Here is a 23,550-nt window from a genome sequence, read left to right as displayed (position 1 = left end):
TCCCAGTTCATGTTCTACAGCTGGATCATTCTGGCCATAGCTGAAGAGCCCAGACGCACTGTCAGAAGGAAGCCCCAGCTTCCCAGCACTGGCAGCCTGGGGCAGGATGCATCTGGGTTTGTGGGGAAATGAATAAATGATCATCCTGGTGGATAAGCCACAGGCAGTGGCCGGGATGAGAGCAGGAGCTCTGTCAGAGCTGACAGGCACAGCTATGCCCTGCGGAGCACAGCGGCTGCTCGGGACAGCCTGGGAACACACCTGGAGTGACCACAGGGGAACAAAACTGAGGAAGGCCGGAGAATCTGGGGTAGAATGGGAAAGTCTCACAAGCAGAACTCACTCTCTGATAGGTTTCTACAATTGTTTGTTTTCCAAGAGGGCAAAATAATGGATGGTTTGATGTCTGGTCACTCCAAGGGACCCAGGCTGGAGCAGTAGGTGACAATCTCATCTGTACAGTACTGCTGGTTCATGTGGTGTTACTCATGGATTACTAATCCTTGGCTTTTTTTACTACTCCAGTTAAAAAAAACTGCCCAGATGATCAGTGCTGTGCTGTGGGAGCATGGAACCTCAGATCTCTGGGGAGCAAGATCCTGACTGACACAATGGTGTGTGCACTGCTCAGTCAGAGCTGCTCAGCCAGCACAGGCTCTAGGTGCTCAAACCTTCTGTGTTTTCTGAAGATGTGCAATGAAATTCAGTGTCAAGGAGTGGAAATTTTAGCACAAGTCTTGTGAGAACCTTGTTGCCATCCTTGGGGGTGGCAGCAGGGCCAAGAGACTCCAGGGACTCTGTCCAGCCACATGTCTGCAGAGCTGACAGGTGTAGTGGCCAAAATGTTACAAAGGGCACATAATAGCAATAAAATATGAATATTACTGATTCTGGCATAAACAGAATGCTGGGCCTTCCTCCCTGTTATGTTTTTTTCTTTTTTTAGCCCATTATTTGCTCTGTGCATTGTTCTGCTGCTGCGATTGAAGCAGACTCCCCTCCTCCAGGAGATGGCTTTGCCTAGCTTTTCAGTGGAAAAGAGCTGTTTCACAAATGAAAGTGGCACCTCTAGGCATGCATTTCTTGCTACAGGTAGAAAAGTGAGGAAAATATGAGGTTTCTACACCTCCTAGTCTTCAGCAGATGCAGGTGACCTGCAGGTTGTGGTGCACTGCTCTGAACCTGCCTGATGTTACACACCAGAGTGGCCAGGCGTGCAGAGACCAGTCAGGCTGTGGTTTGGGTTTGTGCAGCTTCCCAGACTCTGAAAATACATCAGCATTTCCCTGAGTAAAAACACACTGTCTTTTATTGCTAAGCTGAAATCCATGGCTTCAGGTCCTGACAAAACCCCGACACATACACAAACCCAGCCAGAAGGACTCAGAGAGACTTGTCTCCCCTAGTCCCCCCTCTCCTCCATCTTCCTCACTCTGCACCAGCAGTGATGAGCTGAGCAGATGGCACAATAAACTATAATAAACTGCATAATAAGTGAGCAGCACCAAACACAACCAGCACAAGAAAATAACTGGCAGGAGACAATGAGCCCCTTCTATTGCTTCCCATAATAATCCCTCCCAGGCTTTCCAAGTTCTCTGAGCACTTCCCTTCATTTTGCATCAAGCAGGCTGCAGGAGAAGGCTTTTGCCTTGTGCTTGCTTTCTCATCCCTTCGGGGATTTATTTAATCTGTGTGGTGGTGTTGTGCTGGGCTGATAGGAGCAACACTTCCACCAGCTGGTTTTTAGCGTCTTTGTGAGAGCCTTTTCCTCTGCCTCATATTGAGCCTGAAACCAAAGGCACTCAGGAATGAGGAGGAGCTGGGGTGAGCAGTAAGAATGCCAGTGGAGGAACTTGTGGAGGAAGAAAGGAGGGAGCCCAAATGAATGGAAAATCACTGACATCTGGCTTAAAGTCCAAGAATTGCAGAAGCTGCTGGGGAAGGGACAGAGGATACAGTCCCTCCTGGCTGGGAGAGCGAGCTTGAATGAAAGGAGAAGGGGGAAGAGGGAAGAGGGAAGAGGGAAGAGGGAAGAGGGAAGAGGGCTGGGGCTGTACAGCTGCAGGGAGAGCCACAGAATTGCCCAGCACCAGCCTGGGCCTGGTGCTGCATTCAGCACAGCCCCTTCTCCTCCTGTAACATTTGTTTGTTCTCACCCGCAGCCACTTTTTGGTACTTCCAGCTTTTCAGTGAAAAAGCCATTTTCTGTAGAAATCCAGCAGTGTCCTTGAAGGATGGACAGGCTGTAGCTTTTAGTGTGGCTGTGGATTGCGACCCAAGGAAAAGCTGCACCTCAGGGCAGGGCCACTCTTCATTACGGCCACCCCACACCCATGGGCTCCTTGGCAGCCACTTTGCTTTCCTGCTGGCCCCTCACTCACCTGCTTGAGGATCTGAGCTGCCATCAGGTGGCTGCAGTCGAAGATGATGCGGAATTCCCGGCCCCGCTTCATCTCCTTGAGCAGCGGCCGGGCGTCGTCGGTGTCCAGCGGGAGCTGGCGGATCTTCAGGCGGATGTTGTAGCGGGACGGGGCCATGATGAGCTCCTGCAGCCGGATCAGGCCTTCAGGTGTCACACAGAGACAAACCCACAGCGTTACAGGTCTGCCTTCCCCATGGGCCACAGCGGCTCAGTGCCTTCCCCTGCTGTCCACGGAACGAGATCAGGACCTCCCTCCCTCCCTCCCTCCATCCTTCCCTCCTTCAAATGGCCACTGCCAAAGGGTATCAAAGCCAAGGGGCCACACGTCAACCATTAACTGGAGGAGCTGTTCTAGGACAGAATGGCTTTTCCTCGTTGTTCCCTGCCACCACTGCAGCCAGTAGAGCTGGCTGGGGTCCCTGCACTGGGTAGGAAGGGGAGAACAGCAGGTTGGTCCTAACCTCAGACACCTCTGGGATCACAAAAAAATTTCTTAAGCAGATGTGCCCTTGAGAAAGGACAGGATGTGATAATCAGCTGCACAACAAATTAAAATCTGCATATTTACCGTGCACAGCGGCAAAAGGAAAAAATGAATATGCGCTTGGATTTATGAGTCGCGTAGATGTAACGGTCACTTAATCACAACTCGTAACTTCCTACTACCCTCAGAATTCATTTCTGTTTCCTGCACAAGGCAAAGAGCCATGGTGGATGCAGCTGAGCAGGAATTATTGGAATCTGATGTTGCAAGGAGAATTTCAGCAGATGCCTATTGCAAGGGGGAAGAGATAAGCGTGTCCCTCTGCACAGAAGAAACACATTAGAATATGCCACGAAGGGAACATACTGTGACCCACATTTGCAAAACAGGAATGTCAAACTGTGTTCTCATCAGCCCTCCCCTAAAGAAACCATTTGGTTACATGAAATTAGGTTGGACAGGCTATCCAATGTGGCTTTTGTTTTTTTGGGGGGGTCTATATCTAGAGCTGTGCAGTGCTTTGCTTTGTTTAACCATCAACAGCTTTCCTTACATGAAGAACTTTGCCAGCTCTGTGTTACAGAATTATCCAGAAAACAAAAAAACTTACCAGAACTGCTTTTGGTTTTAGCTGGGAACTGCTCCCTCCATGGCAGCTGTTCAGGGGCTTTTCTGTTGCAGAGGGGCACCACAGTGCCAAAAGAGCCAGGCTGAGATGGTCACCCTGTGTCAATGAACCCCCCTATGACCCTGTGCCAGCTCACAGCCCCACTTGCTGAGAGCTTTGTGAATGAAATGCTTAGAAAGCTCCCAGGGCCTCCCACAGCACTGTCTAGAACTCCTGGGAACCCATCACTGCCCGGGGCATCATTTGGTTCTCTAAAGGGTTCATTGGAAAAGTTCCCAAAGACACCCAGGAGAGAAAATCTCCAGGATTCCTTCTCTGAGCCCCTCCTTCACCCACCTGTGCTGTCATCGTACACCACGGTGGCTGACCTCCATTTCAGATACTGCACCAGGTCCAGGATGGCGTGGCTCAGGGAAGCATAGTCAGGATACAGGTTGACATAGAAAGTGTCCTTGTTATCCAAAGGGTGATGCTTCCATCGGAGCTGTATGTGGGGGACTTCCAGGGCGTTGCAGATAGACTGGACAGCGTTGGTGCAGGAGCCTTGGGAAGGTCCAAATATTGCAACGACCCCCAGAGCGAGCTGGTCACAGGCTGGGGGGGGGAAGGGAGGGATGTCAGCAAAGCCTAGGGGGGCTAAGCATGGGACAACCATGGGCACAGCCCAGACACTTGTGAGCACTGACCCAGCACTGATATTGGGTAATTACAGCAGTGACTGGGCACAGTGAGAGAGGAGGATTTATGCCAGGTGGGTATAGACTGGCGGGTAGAGGTGCAGAGGAGTGCCAGGCTCCTCTGAGGGAGCCTCCTCCACAAAACCATCTGAAAAGGGACAGGGGGTCACTGGGCTGGCTGGAGCAGATAGATCCCTCCTGCTGATGTCCCTCCAATAGCTGCCAGCTCAGGCAGCAGGTTTCCTTTCTCCCCAGCCAGAATCAAACTCCACGGGCCCTCAGGTCACCAGCTCGCAGGCTTTGATGTGCAGTCCCTCCCCTTCAGCAATTCAAGTGTGCTGCTCTTATCCAGTAATCAAAAGTGACTGTTATTAAGAGAACAGAACGTCCACACGATGGATGTGAACACTGCCAGGGATGCAGCAACACAAACACAGGTACGGCCTCCAGACCTTTGCTCAGGATTAGAGCAAACCCTGAAAGGAGTTTTCTGAGGTTTCAGAGGGAAAAAAGGTAGTTGTTAAAATGCCTCTAGAAGGTCAGCTCCAGCAGGAGCTCTCATCCAGATCACTGGTGAGAGCAGGACAGAACAAGCTGCTGGTCTGGAAACCAGACCTTTCTTACGCTGAATAAATGGCCACAAAGCTGCTCAGAAGTTTGCTCTGCTCTTACCTTTCTTAGTTGCTTCAAAGCTGTCGTGGAAGTGTATCCTCTGGATGTCATAGGTTAGGGTTGTGTTGGGCAGCAAAGTTCTGTTCCTGTTAATGATGTTGGCGGAGAATCGGAAGGCTTGTTCCTCGGCACTCATCACCTGTGTGTTGGGGCCATCTGCGTACTCAAAGATTCCTCCTGCAAGACAAAAAAAAAAATCCACCTTTGAGCCACAGCTTGTTTCACAAATTCATGCAACAAGGATGAGAAAACTCTTCAAATGTTTGCAGGTAGAGCTGGGCTTGCTTGAGGACCTGTCCTGCACTGAAATGAAGATGTGAAGACTTGGGTTTTTCTTATACTCTGGTCTATGAGAATGTTCAGGGTGGCAGCTTTGTGGGGCAGTAACAGGTAGTTTAAAGTCTTGGAATATTGTTACAAGTCAGATACATGGCTTCCCATAAAACTTTAGGACCAGACCACGGGAAGTGGACAGGCTTATTGCCCATGGTCTGTCCTCTGAGGAGTTACTGGGTACAAAACTGGCAGTGCCCTCCTCTCGAAATCCTCCTGCCTCATCACCCATCTGGTCCTTGCACAGGAGACAGGCAGGACAGTGCTGCTGCTGACTATTTTCAGTGCCATTTTCAGTCCCCTTCTCCTTTTTTTTATTGTTCCTCATGTTTAGTTGTCCAAGTTTTTAATTCAGACCAGCAGAGACTTCTGGATTTGCCTACCCTCCAGCTCCTCTGCTCAGTAATGCACATCTCAGATGCAGCTTTCCTGTGTTCAAAAGTTGTTAATGCCATTACACCTCCCCAAGGGCAACAAGCTCATGTCACAGCATCGCTGGGTTTCTTGGCTCTGTGTCTGTGAGTCTTGTCCTCAGTTCCCACTGACAGCCACTCTAATTGGAGTGACTTGGTGCAGGCATGGGTTATGTAATGATGTGTCCTTGTCTCCGAGACGCAGGAGCCACCCTGAGCCCCTCACAGAACCACAGAAAGACACAAACCTTGCTCTATCTTATTCAAAAGAAAATCAAAATAATTAATGGATGAGCGAAATAAGCAAGTACAATTGGTAACAGATGGTCTCAGGGTTCATTAGCAGAAGGAAAAACCTTCCTCTTCAATTTAAGATAGTCCTCAAATATTTTCTTGTAGACAACAGATGTCTGCTCAGCCCTGCTGGCTTTCAGGCAATGCCATGAATCCTCCTCCAGCAGCCAGAGCACATTTTCTATAGTTCTGTGGCAGTTTAGAGTTAGCCAGGAGTTCCAGTCGGGCCAGAGCCAAGCTGACAACTTCACTGGTGGCCGTGCTCTGGGTGTCCTCTCAGGAATGTGACCAGAGCCACAGACTGGGTGAAGCACAGGAGTGATGGCTGGAGATGTTCTCAGCAAGGAAGCAGAAGGACTTGCAAAAGGCCTCTGATTTTCTGCTCCCCTGGATTGTGACAAGTCCCTTTCCTCCTCTTCCTCTGCAGTCTTTGTGCATCCATGTCCCCAGTTGTGAAGCAAGTGTGGGAATTAATTTACATTCATAGACATGAAAAAATTTGAGCTGTTTCCTGCATGTCTCTGCTAGAAAAAAAACCACTGAATTCAGTGCTAATTTTGGTAATAGGCAGAAGAATAAAGTAAAAAGAGGCTGAATGCTCACTCTGGAGTGTCATTTCAGTCTCACGTGATTTTCAGCCAGTCACTCATGGGCAGGTTTTCAATCCAGAACACTGAGCAGCGTAGGCAGGAGTGTAGCAGAATTGTCCACGTGCCTCATTCTCACTGGTTTATGCCAAAACATTTGGGTTTTGACTGGTGCAAAGAAAATTATTCATCCACATCAAAGTTTGCATATGCTGGCAGCTCAATTTAAGTTTCTTAGGGCAGAAGAAAGTTCATCTGCAATATTAAATCAGACACAATAAACAAAACTAAAATGAGTGTGGGATTCACCCCATCTCTATGTTCAAAGCTTCACTGTCCAGACTCTTTAGCCAGGGATTTTTTGTTTTCTAGCATCGTCCTGAAGTGATAACTGGTAAATGTTACCTTGATTATCCACTAGCTGGCATTAGGCTTTCTCCCAGCCCAGCACTTTCAAAGTTGTGTTGGAGCATGTCTTATTATGAGAGAATACAGAAGGGCTGGGAATGTGGATTACTGGGGTTTGATCCTAAAGAAATTCCCGTTCCAGACATCCAGCTGGATATAATAGGCTCTTTGGCAGGAAAGAATTTTCTGTGCAGCCACCCAGTACCTTGAGCTCAGGCCCAGGCCATGAGAGAGCTGACGGGCAGCAGGGATGTGTTTCTGTGTATTTCCCATTGCTGGGAACACACCAGGAATACTGTGGGACACTGGGAATCTCCCTGAGGTGCTGAGGGCAGCCACGGCTTGCCCCAGCCTGGTGTTTGCTCAGAAACTGGTGAGACTGGGAGCACCTGATGTCAGATCTGTGCATGGCACACCCCGTTGGATCCTCACAACCCTCTTGGCTGCGCGCCGCTCCTTCAGAGACATTCATTCCCATCATTATTTAAAGAGCCTAATAACTGGCTTGAAACAGCTGATTAATGCATAATCTTCATCATGATTACACAGCATAACTGGCATTAATTTGCAAAGCCAGCTAATTATGAAAATAATTGTTGCAGTTCTTCCATTTGAGCAAAATGGAGACGCTCAGCTCGTGGCATTGAGAGCATGAGGGATGTGACATCAGCTGGCTGATGGCCGGGCTGGGGGACACCAGGGGTCCCCTGCAAGCCTCAGCAGGAGAGATGAAGGAGCAGCAATCTGCTGCTGAGGGCTGGACTCTGCAAGTGATCCCACTTGGGCCTTGGGCAGAAACCTCACCTGGCCTCACTCTCAGAGATGAGAGTCAGTGGGTGTGAAAAGCTCACAACAAAAGTCTCCACTTTTATACACCACATATCAACAAATCCCACCTCAGAGAGCAGAACTGAAGCTCCTTTAGTGTTGCTGCCCCTCTCTAAACCTCTGCCCTATTTTGGGAGCTAGTCCCCATGCCTTGGAGATCACTGGATGCTCGGTGGTGCTCGTGGCCTTTCCCACTCTTTCCTGTCTGTGCAGGTCTCAGCTTCTCATTCCTTCTTTCTTCCTGTCCCGTGGCTTGGCAGAGAGATAAAAGATAGCCGTGACAAGGTCTGTCATGCTTTGTGACATCCTCCTGAGGTTTGTGAGAGGATTTGCTGCCTGATTTATGTGTGCTGCTCCTTGACCAGTCAATAGAGCCCGAGGACTCCCCCCTGCAGCACCAGGTGCTGTTCAACACATGCTGAAGTTTATCAATTCATGTTGACTTTGTTTGAATAGATATTTTTCCCTGGAAACCTTCTTTTTATGCCATGTTTGGGGGGCCTTTGGTGCAGTGGAAGCTGGGACTGGGAGTCAGCCTTGTAGGAGATGCCTCACACAAGCTGTTGATGAAGGCTTCCAACCCTTATCATTTATTTTACATATTTTTTGATGAAGTCATCCATTATTATATCTGACTTCTTGGATTTTAAAATCAATCCCAGGCAGGTTAAGTAATTATTCAGTTGTCTTTTACTCTTAAAGCAGACTAATTGCTCTCTGGAGAATGTCAGCCGGCGTATGGGAAAACACACTAATTACAATCAGCTTAATGTCTGACTGTTTTATGTTATTTTATTTGATGACCTCGACATCGCTGCTAAGGTGAGGAGTTTTCAAAATCTGAAATGAGATCCCAGAGCAAATGCCTGAAACTCCCTTTGGGTCTAGAGCAGAGGAGCAGTAGTGGGGCCGGGCAGGCAGAAGGAGCCTGGCCTGGCACAAGGGGAAGTTTGGCTGAAAACCACAGAGGCTCTCATGTGGAGTAGCAGAACTTGAGCCTCTCTTCAGGGTAAAACCTGCATGCCACAGAACACCTAAAATCCCATTGATGGCAATCAGAACAGGCCCAGGTCTGTCTGCATCCAGCAAAACTGCACTGCATTCTTCTGTCCCCAGGGATGGTGCTGGAAAACCTTGGGAGTGGTCAATGACCCCTGGACAATGTGCTGGGAAGCCTCTTCCACTGCTCCAGTGACGCCAGGACATGGCTGCATGGGCTCAGTGCCAGTGCAGTTATTTTTAGCTTTGTCAAGAGCTAAGTCAAGAAAGTCAAAGTATTTTAGGATTTTATTTCTCCTCTCTTTTGCTCTTTACCAAAACAAACAGCTTTCATTCTCAGAAAGAAAATTCCAGCAGCCCTCAGCGTGTGGTGTGATCTCTTATCTTCTACTCCTTATAAATGATGGAGTTATTTAGCTTTGAAGAACAACTATTTCTGATAACACTTTTCTCTCCCCCGCTGACAGTGTTGTTCACACATTTAGACAGCTCTGACAGCCTCTTGCCATGTGACATCCGGGAAGAAATACCTGGTTTGAGACAACTCTTACCGAGGATGGAGCCAGCGGAGCTCCCCAGGGACATGGGAGCTCCCGTTCCCTCTCACAGCCCGTCCATGCCCAGAGCTGTGGTTTTTGTGTTTGTTTTTTTGTTTTTTTTTTGTTTTTTTTTTCCTCTGAGGTTATAAAATGTTTTTGCTGTTGCCTTCTGAGGCATGGGATTTGCCCTCTTCTGAGGACAAATCACTCTTTTTTGGGACCAGTATTAGCAAATGGGCCAGTGAGGACAGGTACACAGAATTTAGTGCCTTTTCCTGCAGGATGCTGCTCCAGGTCCCTGAGGCAGAGAATGGAGAATCTATGGAGAATCTTCCTCACAGAGACACCTCCCTGGGAAGGCTTGGAGAACCTGACACTGCTGCTTGGCTGACAAATCCAGTGGGGAGATTCTCACTGTCATGGCCCAGGTCCCCTGAGAGCTGCTGTTTATACAGCAGCATTATATACAGAAATGAGATAACACTGCTGGGAAGTGAAAGAAAGTTCCCTGGAGCACGAGGCTGAGGCTGGGAATGGGGCTTCAGCTCCCAGAGCCTGCCCATCCTGGGGGACTGTGGCAGTCTCAGGTGCAATAATAAGGATGCAGAGAGAGCAGGGAAATCCAGAAGGCAATAAATATCAGCAAAACAAAAAGGGAAAGCAATGACAGATTTATTAACAAGAAATCTCTCCTTACACCTTCCCCCAAGGAGCTGCTACAGTGAAATGATCCATAAGTGAGCTCCAAGGAGCTGGTCCTGTGCTCAGCCCGGCACGGAGCAGAGCCCCCCAGGTCTGGTGTTGATGCCAGCTGGCGCCTAAACAGAAACAATCCCACCCTATAAACTGATGAGTGAGGAAAGCAGTGCCAGCAGCACAGGGGGCTCCCACCCTTCCAGAACCCTTATGACTCCTAGGAAGCCCTTGCTGCCAGAGAGGTGCAGTGGATCCCTGCCCCAGCCCTCCACAGGCTCCCATCCAGCCCCGTGTGTCAGAGGCAGCATCCTGGGCTGTGCCCTGCAGCAGGACCACGGAGCTGCTCCACGCCAAGGCAGTGAGCACAACTTGCAAACGGATTGAAACAAACCTTCTGGGAAGGAGCTGAAAATAATTCCCGCGTTCTGTCAGTGGGTTCTGGGTTTTGACAGAGCGGCAGGATCTGAGTCCCTGTCCCCTTCAACTGCTGCTGATCATGCACTGGCCCTGTCACTTCAGCGTGGCACTGCTTAATGTGATGCAGCACAGCCACGGATCCAAAGCAATTTCAGGCTTTATCAGCACGCATCACGCAAGAGAGCCCCTGCGCAGGGCTTGGCGGCTCGGGGCTGAGCTGGCCCTGCCCACGGGAGCTCCTCGCTCTGGATGCTGATTGCTAAAAACCCAGGAGCAGGATCTGCCTGGAACGCGGGGAGAGGATTAACCTCAGAGCCGGTGTGTCTGGATCGCTTACTCTCACACGCTGCCTGCCTTCGCCGTGCGTCTCTTTTGTGCAAATTAAAAAGGCACCAGCCTGTCCCTGAGCTACTCCCACCCTGGCAGCTTCCCTGCTCTCAGGTCCAAGGCATTTCCATCTGCTTTTGCTGAGGAGCCCATGATGTACCTGCCCACCCAGGAGCTTTCCCTCTGTCCACGATACCCTACGGAGAAATGGAGCCAAGCAGGGGCTGAGCGCAGCCCCTCCGGGCTTGGGTCTGGGTGTTCCTGAGCTCCCCAGCACACCTGACTGGATTTGCTGCCAGATATCCTTGGGAAGAGGCAGGACATGGAGCTTGAATCCCCCATGAGCTCAGAGGAGAGACAGGCACAGCAGCGTGGCTGATCCCCCCAGTGTCCGGGAGCTCACTGTCCCCAAACATGACCAGGAATGTTTCTATTTCAGCTGCTGTGACACTGCATCATGCAGCCAAACATGAGTGGGAGTAGTCCTGCTGTCACCTCCCTGCCACAGCCCCCCACTCTGGTCACTCTGGGGGTCTCCCTGGGACCCCACGGAGGAGCTGATGGACAGAGATGCATTCCCAGTGTCCCTGATTCCAGCACATGGTGCAGCAGGAGGCAGAGCCAGGTACTTGCTGAGTAATGCCAAGAAAATGAATTCAGCCAGAAAATCAGATACACAAAGTGCGAGTGTGTCCCACAAGGAGGGATTTCCCGCCTGCCAGGACAGAAATCCCATCACAGCAGGTTGATCCATTCCCAGGAGACGGTGTCTCCTTCTTTTCTCATTTTTCTATTGAATATGCAAAATCCTATTTCATTTACTCTGAATTAGGCACTTCATGTCACAGGGGGTGACATTCTTCTATGTATAAGCTGCTTAACAGATGAGCAGTCAAGTGGCAAAGCAATACATTATTAATGCTTCTGGTTAAATTAACTGATTAAAACCACTGGAGCTAAAATGTATGTATCAGCACTTTACTCGCACTAAATGAGGAATTAATGGAACATGGCAGGTTGTGTTTTTAATGAACAGTAGATAGGGAAGGTCTGGAAAGGTTTGTCACTGCTCCTAGGGATGACCTGTTGCCTCCTTGGCTGGACGCCGGCGCTGCTCGTCCCCACGGGCCAGGGCATGGCCAGGACACAACAGAACAGGCTGTGGCTCCTAGAAACAAACTTCTCTTTGCAAACCCTCCTCGTTTGGCCTAATTGGCAGCATTTCCTCTGCCATGCTTTGAACAAGCTGTTCTGGTGTTGCACGTTTGACATCTGAGGAAGAGCGTTTACCGCAGCGGCAGAGCGCAACCCCGACCAAGGGAGCGGATCAAAGCGCTAATCTGAGATCAAAAGCCTTCAGTGGTGCTACAGCAGAAATAAATTAAGTTAGCAACAGATTTCTTAATGATATTTAAATTTCTAATTTGCATAACACATGATTAAAATGAAATGGGCTTTTTGCTTTTTTTTAAGCAGGCTCAATTAATTGAAAAAAAAAAAGAAAGCAGCATCATAATCTCAGAGGAACAGATTCCCATCAAGATAAAGGCAAGGAAAATGCCATGAAACTTTTAATTTACCCAATATTCAGCTCACAGGAAATGCAAATCTCCCAAAGTGGCTGTGGAGTTGCAGCCTGAGAACTCCCCTAGGGGCCGATCTCCCAGTGACACCCAGTCCCACCACTGCCCTCGACAACGGCTGGGAAAGGCTCCCACAGGCTCTAAGTCAGTATTTCTCTGCAAAAGGGAGATCTGGCAGCTTTGGGCTACTTGTGCTTGTCTTGTTCCCACTATGGGACACCTCACCAGGTATCTGGGCTCCCTGGGATTATTTGCCAGTTCAGATTTGTATGTGAGCTGCCCAGAATTAAACCATGGTATCAATTCTGGCCTCCACTCTCTGCCACCCCACTTCCAGGGAGGGGCAGCTGGACTGGACTGTGCCACCAGTCCTCCCATGCCCATCCCTGCCCCCCTCCCCAAAACCTCACTGAAACAGCCTAAACTCAGCAGATGTGTCCTGGGAATCACCGATGGCTGCATAAATCAGGCGCACTCAAATGTCACTTTTATGGCAGTGCTTTGAGCTGAGAGCACGTGATACACTGTAATTTATGGAGGGGGAAAAAGGGTTTGAAAGCTTCAAATTATCGTAGATGTGTAATACAGGTTGAGGTGGCATGGCTGGAAGTGTATTTTCTGTGGGGTTTTATTACCCTGTGGAGGGGTCTGGGGTGTCCATCGGGGTGAGGTACAGAGCAGGGAATGAGGCCACACTGAAACATAAATCCCACGTCGTGCCAGGACTGACCAGGCTTCTAACAAAGGCTGCAGGGTGATAAAATACTTTGGATTTCTCTTTACCATGTGCTGGAGAGCTGGACACACTCCCCAGTTTGGGGAGCAGAGCTTCCACCAAGCAGGTGAATGTTCTTCATTCACCAAGCAGGTGAATGTTCTTCATTTACCCCAGTTCAAACTGGGTCCAAGTGGTTCATTTGTGAAAAGTCACTGTAAACTGAATACAGGAAACCAGACCTGCTTCTTTTGGGGAAAAAAATGTCCTCCAGGTAAACTGGATTTTGCAAACCTTTGAGCTCTGCACAGGGAGACCCCATTGGCCACACACAGACCTGCCAAGCTAAATTAAAATGCTAATTATTGCATGTTAATTAAATCCTTCTCCAATTTTCATTGCTAAGACACAGCTAATAAATGTTAATATCCACCTGGTATGTACCATATATTAGACTTAAGAAACCTACATTAAATCCTGTTTTCCATTCACAGTGTAGCCAAACACCAACAGTCAACTTGTTTCTCACTCTTGCATTGATGCTTCCAAAAATTGGGGCCTTGACTAAGACAAGGCACTGAATGGCAAATGCAGTTCTGCAAATATTATGACACATTGTTTGTCATCTGCCCTAAATATTTAACAGTTCCATTTTACAAGATTTTTTTTTTGCCACATGCTGAGTATTTGCTCCTGATAGATGCTAAATTTGACTGATGGAATGGATTCCATTCAGGAGCTGACAGTCCCAAAACCTTGTGAGGATCTTTGCTGTTGGCATCTTCTGTTTAAAAGAAAGCAGAGAAAGGGAAAAAAAAACCCACAGAGTGTCCTCGGAAAATTGTTTCTGCTTAATCCCCTCTCCTTTCCTCAGAAAATCCTTTTTGTAGGAAGAGGTCAAAGGTCTGTAATAGATTTCAACAGGTCTCCAGGAAGTGCGGGATGCAGAGGGAGTGTGGAGCTCTGCAGGACTGACCTGCCCCTGCTGCTGGTGCTTGGGGCAGCCAGAGATGTAACTGGGAGATTCAGAGACCAATGTTGCCTTTTCCTCTTCCTATTTTAATTTTTTAGTGTTGTTAAGCAGAGGGGAAAACCAGGCTTTGCCAGGATGTGGCACTTGCTGGGTACAGGAGGTGGGGGTAGCACAGGAACCCACACTGGGATCTGTGAGAATAAAAGCTCACGATTTTTTACAAATTCCTTCCCACTCTGTCTTTACTGAAATCTTTTATGGTCAGAAAAGTCTTCCTGGGGAGGGCATTTTTGAAACCTACAATCTTCAATATATTTTATGAATGGTTATTTTACCTCCCTTTGTTTTAACACTTCCCCCCATTTCTTAATTTTCAATTCTGAATGCCCAGGGTAATTACAGCTGAAAGATTTGCTGGCTTAAAAGCAGCACTTTATTCCAGGGAATGAAAGAAAAAAAAAAAAAAGGATCTGCTCTGAAAAATGCTTTCATTATTTTCCTGTCATCTGTACTCTTGGTTTACAAACAGCCACACACAGAACAAGGGATGCAAAGGGTCGTGCTGGACCTGCCCAGCAGCACGGCTCCAGAGGAATTCCACATTCCCTAAATGATCAAAACCAGCTTTTTAAAACCTATTTTGTCCCAGGAGGAGCAGCTGCCCACGGAGGAGCAGCTGGCATGGGGATGTGCTGTGGCCCGAGCACGTCACTGCCCTGGGCTCAGGGAGGGTGCCCAGGGGTCCCTGTCACCCTGGTGGGTGCCCTGCCTGCTCCCAGCCTGCCCTGGCCATGGGTTTATGTCACCACAGGCCCCCAGCTGGGTAATAATTAGCATTGACTCCATGATTGCAGAAGGCTGATCAACTGCTTTATTATATCATCTATACTATATTATACTCATTAAGAAACTCAGTAACCCTTCCAGCCAGCCCCATCCAGCTTTGACCTAACTGGTCAATCCATCCCAACACCATCCAGTGCCCAGTTAAGGAATCACCCTTTGGTACACAAATCTCCACGGCACATTCCACATGTGCGCAACAGCAGGTGCAGCAAGTGGAGACAAGAATTGTTTCTCATTCTTTCCTCTGATCTTCTCACAGCCTTCCCTGGGAAAATTCCTGGGATAATCTGTGCCTGCTCCATCAACTCATCCTTCTCTGTGGGCAGAGTGCTGCTGCCACAGGTTTATCCTGCTCCTGCCTCTTTGCCCGGGGTCAGGGCTTGGCACATGCCCTTGCAGAGCTGGGTGCTCACAGCAGAACGGGGTCCTGGTCCTGTCTGTGCTGAGCTTTGCCCCTGGGAAAAGGGCTTGGGATCGTGCCATGGGAGGGAACTGCACCCAAACACCACCTGGGGCTCCAGCTGCCCCTGCTGAGCTCTGGGGAGGGCAGGACCTGCTGTGGGCACCCTGCCCCAGGGAGGTGACGGGCACCAAGTGCCATCAGGATCAGCACCAAGTGCACCGCGTCAGTGCCATGGGCACCGTGTCCCTACAGAACTGGGGGCCATTGCTCCAAAGGGAGATCCCGCTGACACGGGGATCCACTGCCAGAGGAATCCACTCCCAGAGGCATCCACTGCCAAAAGGATCCACTGCCAATGACCCCACTGCCAGAGGAATCCACTATCAGTGACCCCACTCTCAGAGGAATCCACTGCCAAAAGGATCCCCTGCCAGTGACCCCACTGCCAGAGGAATCCACTATTGGTGACCCCACTGCCAGAGGGATCCACTGCCAATGATCCAGCTGCCACGCTGGCAGAGCTGAGTGTCTCAGTAGGAACTGAACCAAGTATCTGCTAATGAAGATGAATATTCATTATTATGACTAAACACAATGAACCACAAATCAAAATGGGTAAATTATTAGTTGGTAGATCAGAAAAGGGGAATTAGAAAAACATTCCAATTCTAGAGGAGGTGGAAGACGAAGGCTTTATTAAGAGATCCAAATCTGGTTAAAACTGAGTGTTAGTCACTGTGCAGTGCTTCACACAGCCCTTTGTCACTCGTGACAGAGGATGTCACTGTGCCACGGGCAGTTCAGCACTGACCTGACCCTGGAACTGCTCACACCAACCCCAGAGCTCTGATGTTTTGTGGAATCCTGAGATTCATCATCATGACCGCTGTTTATTTAATGCTGAAGACACTGTTTCCTCTGCTCCAGTGTTATGAATTACCAAGGATTATGTGTTCAGTTGCTTCCATTGATTCATGCAGAGCTAATTAATGGGATACATCAACCTATCATAAACATGAGCAATAACTCATGCCTCGTTAGCACCAATGAGCAAACTGCTCCAGGGAGCAGGCAGGTCTCTAGAAGGGTTAATGGATCTACTGATTGAAGTGAAACTTCATTTTTTTTTTCTGGAATAGATTTTTTTTCTGCCATTTCTTACATTTTAGATGTGTCAGTATCTCCTTTGTAATGGTGTAAACTGGGAGCTGTAAACTGGGAGTAGCATGAATTCAATGGAAAAGTGGTTTGAAGAAGCTTGAGAAAAAGGGATACTGGAGAGTGGGAGCTGCAAAAGGAGCTGAGCATGCAGTTGAGCTGAATTTGACTTTAATTAAAAAGCATATTGAAGGAAGAGATTTCTGACAGGAAAACTGAGGAGTGAAGGGTTCCTATTTCCCACCCTATTTATAAATCAGTGAAGACGAGCTGGCATCCTCTTCTCACAAGGGCTGTACAGTAAGCAGATTGTCTGGGGGGAAACCACACGAAGTTGGGCAAAACAATCCTCCTCCTCTTCCTTCTGTGTGTGGGATGAGCAGCCGGGAACAGCCCTGAGGGGGTCACTGCTCTGTGCCTGGACCATGGATTGGAGTAGGGGACAGCGTCCCTGAATTTCCTCTCCTTTGCAGGTAACCGCTGCAGAACTTGAGTGATATCTTTAGTTTCAGAGTTAAATGACAAAAACCAAGATTAATAAGTAGAGCTGTCCATGTGAAAGCAAATGCAGAGAGGATGCTGCAGACACCCCCTGCTGCAGCACTTTCTTCTTGAGGCGTGTAATATATTTAAAGGCTATTTGGAAAAGATGCTTCTAGCATCTTCTGGCCCAGCAGTAAGTGGGACTGTGCTGGGCAGCAGCACGTGAATCTGATTAGATGAAGTGTCGGGTCACTGCCACTTGTCCTCTGCAATATTCAGAATTAAGCTGCTGCAAACATGTGAGTCCCAGTAAAATCCCAGCAAGGAGGCTGGACAGGGGGCACAGGGCTTTCAAGTTGCATCCTCTTGCCCTGATCTGTGCTCTCCTACAGCTGCTATTGACCTCAGCTACTCTTTTAGGGTGAGTGTGTGCAGTTCCCCTGCTTTGTGGGATTCCCTTAGCTAAAATCCACTGGTAACATCTTGGGGCTGTTATGATACCTTAGGATTTTAGCTTTTATATTTTTCAAATCCTGTACTGCATTAGTGTGTAACTGTAAACTTCATATAGAGTGTTAGCTACTGTCTTCACATGTTGGTCAGACAAAACAATTCCTCCTGGGCCTGAGATCCAGGGATGCCCTCTGCCTCAGGCCCTGAGAAGTATAAACAAAAGTGAATTGTGGGGGGAGGAAACTGGGAGTATCTGACTTCATTACCTGAAGCTGTAATTGGAGGATTAACCTCTGATATGCAAATGGACCAAACTTGTATTTGTCTGAAAAACTCGTGACCATTGTCCATCTTGGGTGCAGCCCCTGGAGGGGGCTTTGTCTGCCCTTAGTGTACCTGAAGGCCCTTCATTAAATATATCTGCTTTTATTTTTCTAACTTTGTCTGGCCTCTGTTTTTAGGTAAGCCCGAAAAAGGCATCAGTAATAATGAGGATATATGAGGCAGCACTGGGAATCAGTGGTGGTGCTCCAGCTCCTGTGGTGGGCCTTGCTGCTGAAATGTAGCAACACTGCAGAAAAGATCTGAAATTAACCATGAAGTGAGATGGGGTCTGTCCTTGCACCCCTCACTGCTGCCCTTGTCTTTGGGGCGGGTGAGCAGCAGCTACAGGGGTGCCCCAGCCATGGAGGTGACCTTGCCTTCCCCGGAGCAGGGAGCTCTGTGGATCTCCAGGCTTTGCTCAGGTCCCTCTTGGGCAAATACTCGCAAGAAACGTGGTGTGAATTATTCCACTTCTTAAGTACTGTTTATGGAAATGCTTCAAGGCCTGACCTCAGTCACGTCTCACCAGACAATGAGTGGGGATAACCCAGCTTAGTGCTTCGCTCGGGTTTGTAGTAGAAAGAGAATCCTCCAGCTTTATAGTGCAAAGAGAAGAAACAGACACCAGCTAGAAGGCAAGGGGAGGAGGGATATGACTTTTGGAGCTTGCAGATGGTAGGATTAAGGACCAGGAAGATGATGCTCTGCTCAAGATCAGCAGTGACCCTGGCTCGATGTGGATCCTCTCTCTCCTGGCAGGTATGAGGGAGCCAGTGCTGGCTGGAGCTCCAGGTGTGATCCCTTCCTATCTTCAGTAATAAAATGCTTCTATCCCAATAAACAGGAGTTCATTTCAGTGCATTCGAGCTCTTTGCTCAGTTTTGTGGAGTTGGGAGGTTCTTCCCAAAGCATTCATGCTGAACTAACAAATTTTTATTAATGCTTTCAAATGGAGATGAAAATTATGTGTTATCTCAGAGATGTCAGGCTTGATGAAATCAAAAATCCTACAGTTTCAACTTCTGTTCCTCGTGCTTTGTTTAGCTGAGCCTTAATGCAGTAATGATCCTGCAGTCCCCTTGGAGATGGAGACAGAAACCCTGACTGGATTAGCATGTGGAAGTGTTTATTCCAACTGGGCTTCCTTTGCTCACAAGAGCTGCTCTGAACTTCATTCATTAATGGGCTGCTAAAACAACTGAATGGGTTTCAGACCTGAGTTTCATCTTTCCCTTCTCCCCTCACCTAAGGAAACCCCCAGTTCCTCATTTCCTCCAGCAGAGTAATCCAGACACAAATCCCAGGGGCAGCCAGGTTAATCTCTTTAGCAGCTGCAGCTGGTCAATAGAATCCTCTGGAAATGTGAATATTGGAGTTGGTCAGAGGGAATCCACCCTCATTCCCTTGTCCCTCAGTGAGGGATGGCTGGCAGCACTCACAGCTCATCCTGGCAGCATGGGGGTTTGGGGACAGGTGGCTTTGGCTGCCAAGGCTGCCAAAGCTCCTGTGTCACACACATGGCTCTGGCTGCTGAGGATGTTGTGGCTCTCCTGTCCCACTCATGGCTCTGCTGGGGATGCCAAGAGATGTCCCCATGGGCTGGTGGCTCTGCTCAGGGGCTTGGGCAGTCACAGTGATGGGCCGTGAGCTGAGGAAGGGCCATGGTCATCAGTGCAGCCACGTGTGTGCTGAGGTGTTACTCTGTCCTTCACAGATTTTACTGTTAATAATGTTATTTTTAGCTTTCCCTCCCAGAACTCATCAAAACAGGGATTGTTCATCTTGCTCAAGTGTATTTTGAAACATATTCTTACAGGGTATATTGCAGGAATATTAGAAACTTATTTTTTCCTTGGGTGTTCTTCAAATAATCCCTGCTTTGAAATGCTGAAACAAAGATACACAAAGGTCTGGCTCTGCAGGACGAGTGCAAGTGAAAGGTCACAGAGGAACATGGGGGTTGTCTGTGGAGCTAAAGGGATAAAAACAAATGCCTTTCTGAACTTTTCTCCTCCTCCTGCTGCTCACCCGCCCCCAATGGAAACATTTTTCCAGAGGAAGGGGGGAGATTTTTCTCTCTTCTGAATCTTTCTGCAAATTTTCATTTTTGAAGTGGAATCAGATAGTAATAACTGTGCCTTTTCCTGGATTAACACAAGGAATCTTCCCAATGTCAAAGCAGTATTAGAACTGATGGGGCCAATTCACTCCCTGGGTTTTCCTGTGACCTTTCAAGTCTGCACAGAGCTACACTTTGTATAAATAGACTGAAATAATAGTGAAAGATATGGGTTGGTTCTTTAGTTTAGAAGCAAAAAAGGCTTTGCTTAGATAAACACGGCAATTGTGTGCAGAAAGGTCAGAAACTGAGCCCCGTGGGCAGTGCAGGGCTTGGAATTAAAACCTGAATTGTCCCTTGGAGTCACCTCACCACACCAGAGCAGCCCTGGGCTGTATTTTTTCTGTAGCGTGGCCAACACCCAACATCCTGTAGGTTTAAACCTGATGCCTTTAAACTCGTGGGGGACAGGGTGGAGGCTTGTACCTGGTGTTGTCACAGGAAGCTGTAACAGGAGTCAGGAGCAGCCCTGTGGATCTCATCCCCCAGGGAAATGCTGTACCAGAGCATTATCGTGCCTACAAACCCATTGGAACAGCCTGGCTGGGGTTTGCTGTGGCTCTTGGGGGCCAGGCAGGGCTGTGCCCAGGGCAGTTCAGCTCTCCAGGTGTGCAGGACAGGTGCTCAAGGTCTCCACGCTTGCCCCATGCTGGGCTGGCAGTGTCCAAGCCAGGAGAGCCCTCTGCCAGGACACTGCTGTGTCCTACTTGTGTCCCTGCTGCCCTGCTGCCCGTGCCTATTAATGAGGAGGTATTTTAGGGCAGGGCATCGGGGAGTTGGTTTAATTAGCAGGTTACAGGGTATTTGTGCTTAAATTAACTTTGGCTCCATTTTCATTCCATTGCACAAACTCAGTTAAGACAGCAGTTACTCGTTCAGCCTCCTGACAGGGCTCTGGGCAAAAGGCTGTGGCTTCACCTACCAACAACCAGAGGCTGGACTGAAGGTTGTGATGTGGTGTTCTCCATGGGTGTATAAAAATAAACACATGCAATGGCCTTTCAGTAATTCTGTGCAGGGTTTGGGCAGGGGGACAGAGCATAAACATGGCCATAAAATCACTGTAACATCATACTTCTCAATGACAATATCTTGTCTAATTATGGAAAGCTCAGAGACATCCTCAAGAAGATATAAAATGGAAATGTAAGTCTGTGGATGGATCCAGGATGAATCCTGAAGAGACTGAGTAAAAGAAGTGGGTATTAATGAGTAGTGCAGAAACAAGGGCTTGAGGAAATTCAACTATAAAAACATGGGAAAAAGGGATTGTCTGTACAACCAGGAAACAGCTAAAAAACAGACCAAAGGGGAGACATAAAGCTGGAAATGGGGTAATAAATCTCTGCCCTCATCAAAGAAGAGACAGTTCTATTGGAAAATAAAAATAACATTCTAGAACACAACAAAGTGGAATTTATAGTCCAATTAAAAATGCATGACTGAAAAAAACCCAAACCTCAAATACTTTTCTTCCTACTTTAGGTAGAATGCAGTGAGAGCACAGCATATGGCGGGGGCTGATCAGAAACTGGAAGGAAAGAATAGCTTGGACGTATAATTGATTCAGAGCTTCTCCCTGCCTTGGATGTGGTTTGCAAAGTCACAGGCTGCCCCAGAGCTGCTGCCTCCCCTGGTCCTGGAAGCCGTTTGCTCTCCTCCAGCTGAAAGCCTGGCTCTGGTGCTCCAGCCTGAGGCGGAGAGAAGTGGAGCCCAGGGAAGGGTTTGCAGGGGATGTGTCCCAGATTGAAAGGTAAGATGTACTCCATTTGCAATCCATAAGGCAGTTGTCTTCTGTTCAGTGGGCAGTTTTTCCTTGTCTCTTCTACAACCAATCTTCCCTCCGGGGAGACATCTGCTGATAACGGGCTATTGAATGTCACTGCATGGCTGATAAGAACTGTAACACCCCATCGTGAGATGCTCCGCCCAGAGGGAGGAGCCAAGCATTCCTACCTGGATATAATCTGGGTTTTTGGGACCAGACTCAGCCTTTCCACAGGATTCCCAGAGTAACAGCTGGGGTTTTCCCCTGGACCTTCAGAGGAAGACTGCACCCTTCTACGGGATCACTACTCCAACAGAACCACATCTGCCACTCCAGGAGGGCTGCAGCCAATCGAATTTGGACTGCTACCAACATGCTGGGCAGGTTGCATTCTGACTCTGTCAGTGGTTTTCCTTTTGTATTATTGCATGGATTTTGTTTCTTTTCCCATTTTCTAATAATTAGTATTTCTGACTTGGAGTCTGTCACTGGTTTTGCCTCCAAACCAGAAGAGGATAGCTGTACTGTACCTGACAGGACTGTGTGGGAATCTTGTAGGTTGAAACCTGATGCCTTTAAACTCGTGGGGGACAGGGTGGAGGCTTGTACCTGGTGTTGTCACAGGAAGCTGTAACAGGAATCAGGAGCAGCCCTGCGGATCTCATCCCCCAGGGAAATGCTGTGCCAGAGCATTATCGTGCCTACAAACCCATTGGAACAGCCTGATGACAACAGATTGTCTCATTACAGAGCCCACAAAACCATCTTTAAGCATCATAAAAAACAGAAGTGCAGGTCTGAGGAATAGCCTCTAACTCCCAAATAACATGAAAAGGGGGAGGAACACCAATGTGCTGCACAGGGACAACATGTCCCTCTTGTCCAGTGCTGGTGGTGACAGTGGGGAGGACAGAGGGGCCCCTCTGGGCCTTCAGTGGGGAGAGAATCCCCCTGTCAGTGCGGGGAGGGAGAGAGGAAAGCAAACACTGTTGCCATCACAAATGCTCCCAAAAACTCAGGGCAGCTTTTGCATGAGCAACAAAAGCCACACTGGCCACACAAACCATCTGGAGCTCCCTGTGGGGATTCAATAAACTCCTGCAAATTGCTTCAGACATTTTCCACTCTCTCCACTCATTTTATGTGCAGAGTTCAGCAAGACACTGTTTCCTGTTCAAACAACACTCGTCACTTACATTTGGGTTGATTTTCTTCTCTCTGGCAGTACTTTGCTTTTCTGGCTCTTTGGTTTCCTGTGTGCCCTCAGTGTGGAGGGGCTGTGAGCCTTGGCACAGCAGCCCCAGTGTGGGGTACAGCAGTGTGGGTGGTACCTTTTCCTTGGTCCTAAAATTAGGAGCCAGACACAGTTAAGGGATACAGGGTTTTTATCTTAGTATTTAATAAGGATCTTTATGGTGCACCACTTTGCCAAGGTGGAGTGTGCTGAAATGCACGCACATGATAGATTGCATATGTAATTGTATAGACCTTGCAAATTAGCATATCTAACGAAGATGCCTCAATGAGAGGCTTGAATGAATAGTGTGACATCCTCCTATTTCCAAATATTCCTCCCTGGATGGGCCTAATCCTGGTTTATGGGATGTATTTTAGAGGGGACCTTGGTTTTTCAAGACAGCACAGGGCTTTCTAGCCTCCAGCTGCAAGGCCTTTATGATGTATGGTCTCCTGGCCTAAGAGAATATTAGGACTATGTTATTAGACTTAAGGAATTACAAATATGCATGTTAAGGGCATGTAACTAAAATTAATCAAAGGTGTATAATAGAAAAGGCAAAAAATCACCATGGCATCATGTGTACAGCAGTGTGGGGTGCAGCAGTGTGGGGTCCACCACCACCCATGGAGTGCCACAGTGACACCATTTGTGCTCTGGGGCTGTGGCTCAGTGCCTGCCCCTTCCCTCCTCTCCCATGGAATTGCTGTGGTTTCCCCTCCTGTCCTCCTCCGTCCTGCCAGGCTCCAGCCCTGCTGCAG

At 48.5% G+C, this 23,550-nt stretch overlaps 1 protein-coding gene across 1 annotated transcript in view; it reads right to left on the bottom strand.

The window, feature by feature from the left end:
• The window catches only part of GRIK3 (glutamate ionotropic receptor kainate type subunit 3), a 104,255-nt gene that overhangs the window by 40,753 nt on the left and 39,952 nt on the right, over positions 1-23,550 (bottom strand). The window contains exons 2-4 of the mRNA XM_053998621.1: positions 4,887-5,063; positions 3,874-4,131; positions 2,385-2,566 (exon numbers count right to left, since the gene is read on the bottom strand). Coding sequence (XP_053854596.1) covers positions 2,385-2,566; positions 3,874-4,131; positions 4,887-5,063 — 617 coding nt within the window. The remainder of the gene's footprint in view (positions 1-2,384; positions 2,567-3,873; positions 4,132-4,886; positions 5,064-23,550) is intronic.

The sequence above is a fragment of the Vidua macroura genome, chromosome 25 (genome assembly GCF_024509145.1).
Source record: "Vidua macroura isolate BioBank_ID:100142 chromosome 25, ASM2450914v1, whole genome shotgun sequence".
Classification (NCBI taxonomy): domain Eukaryota; kingdom Metazoa; phylum Chordata; class Aves; order Passeriformes; family Viduidae; genus Vidua; species Vidua macroura.
This window is presented reverse-complemented; position numbering and strand designations above follow the sequence as displayed.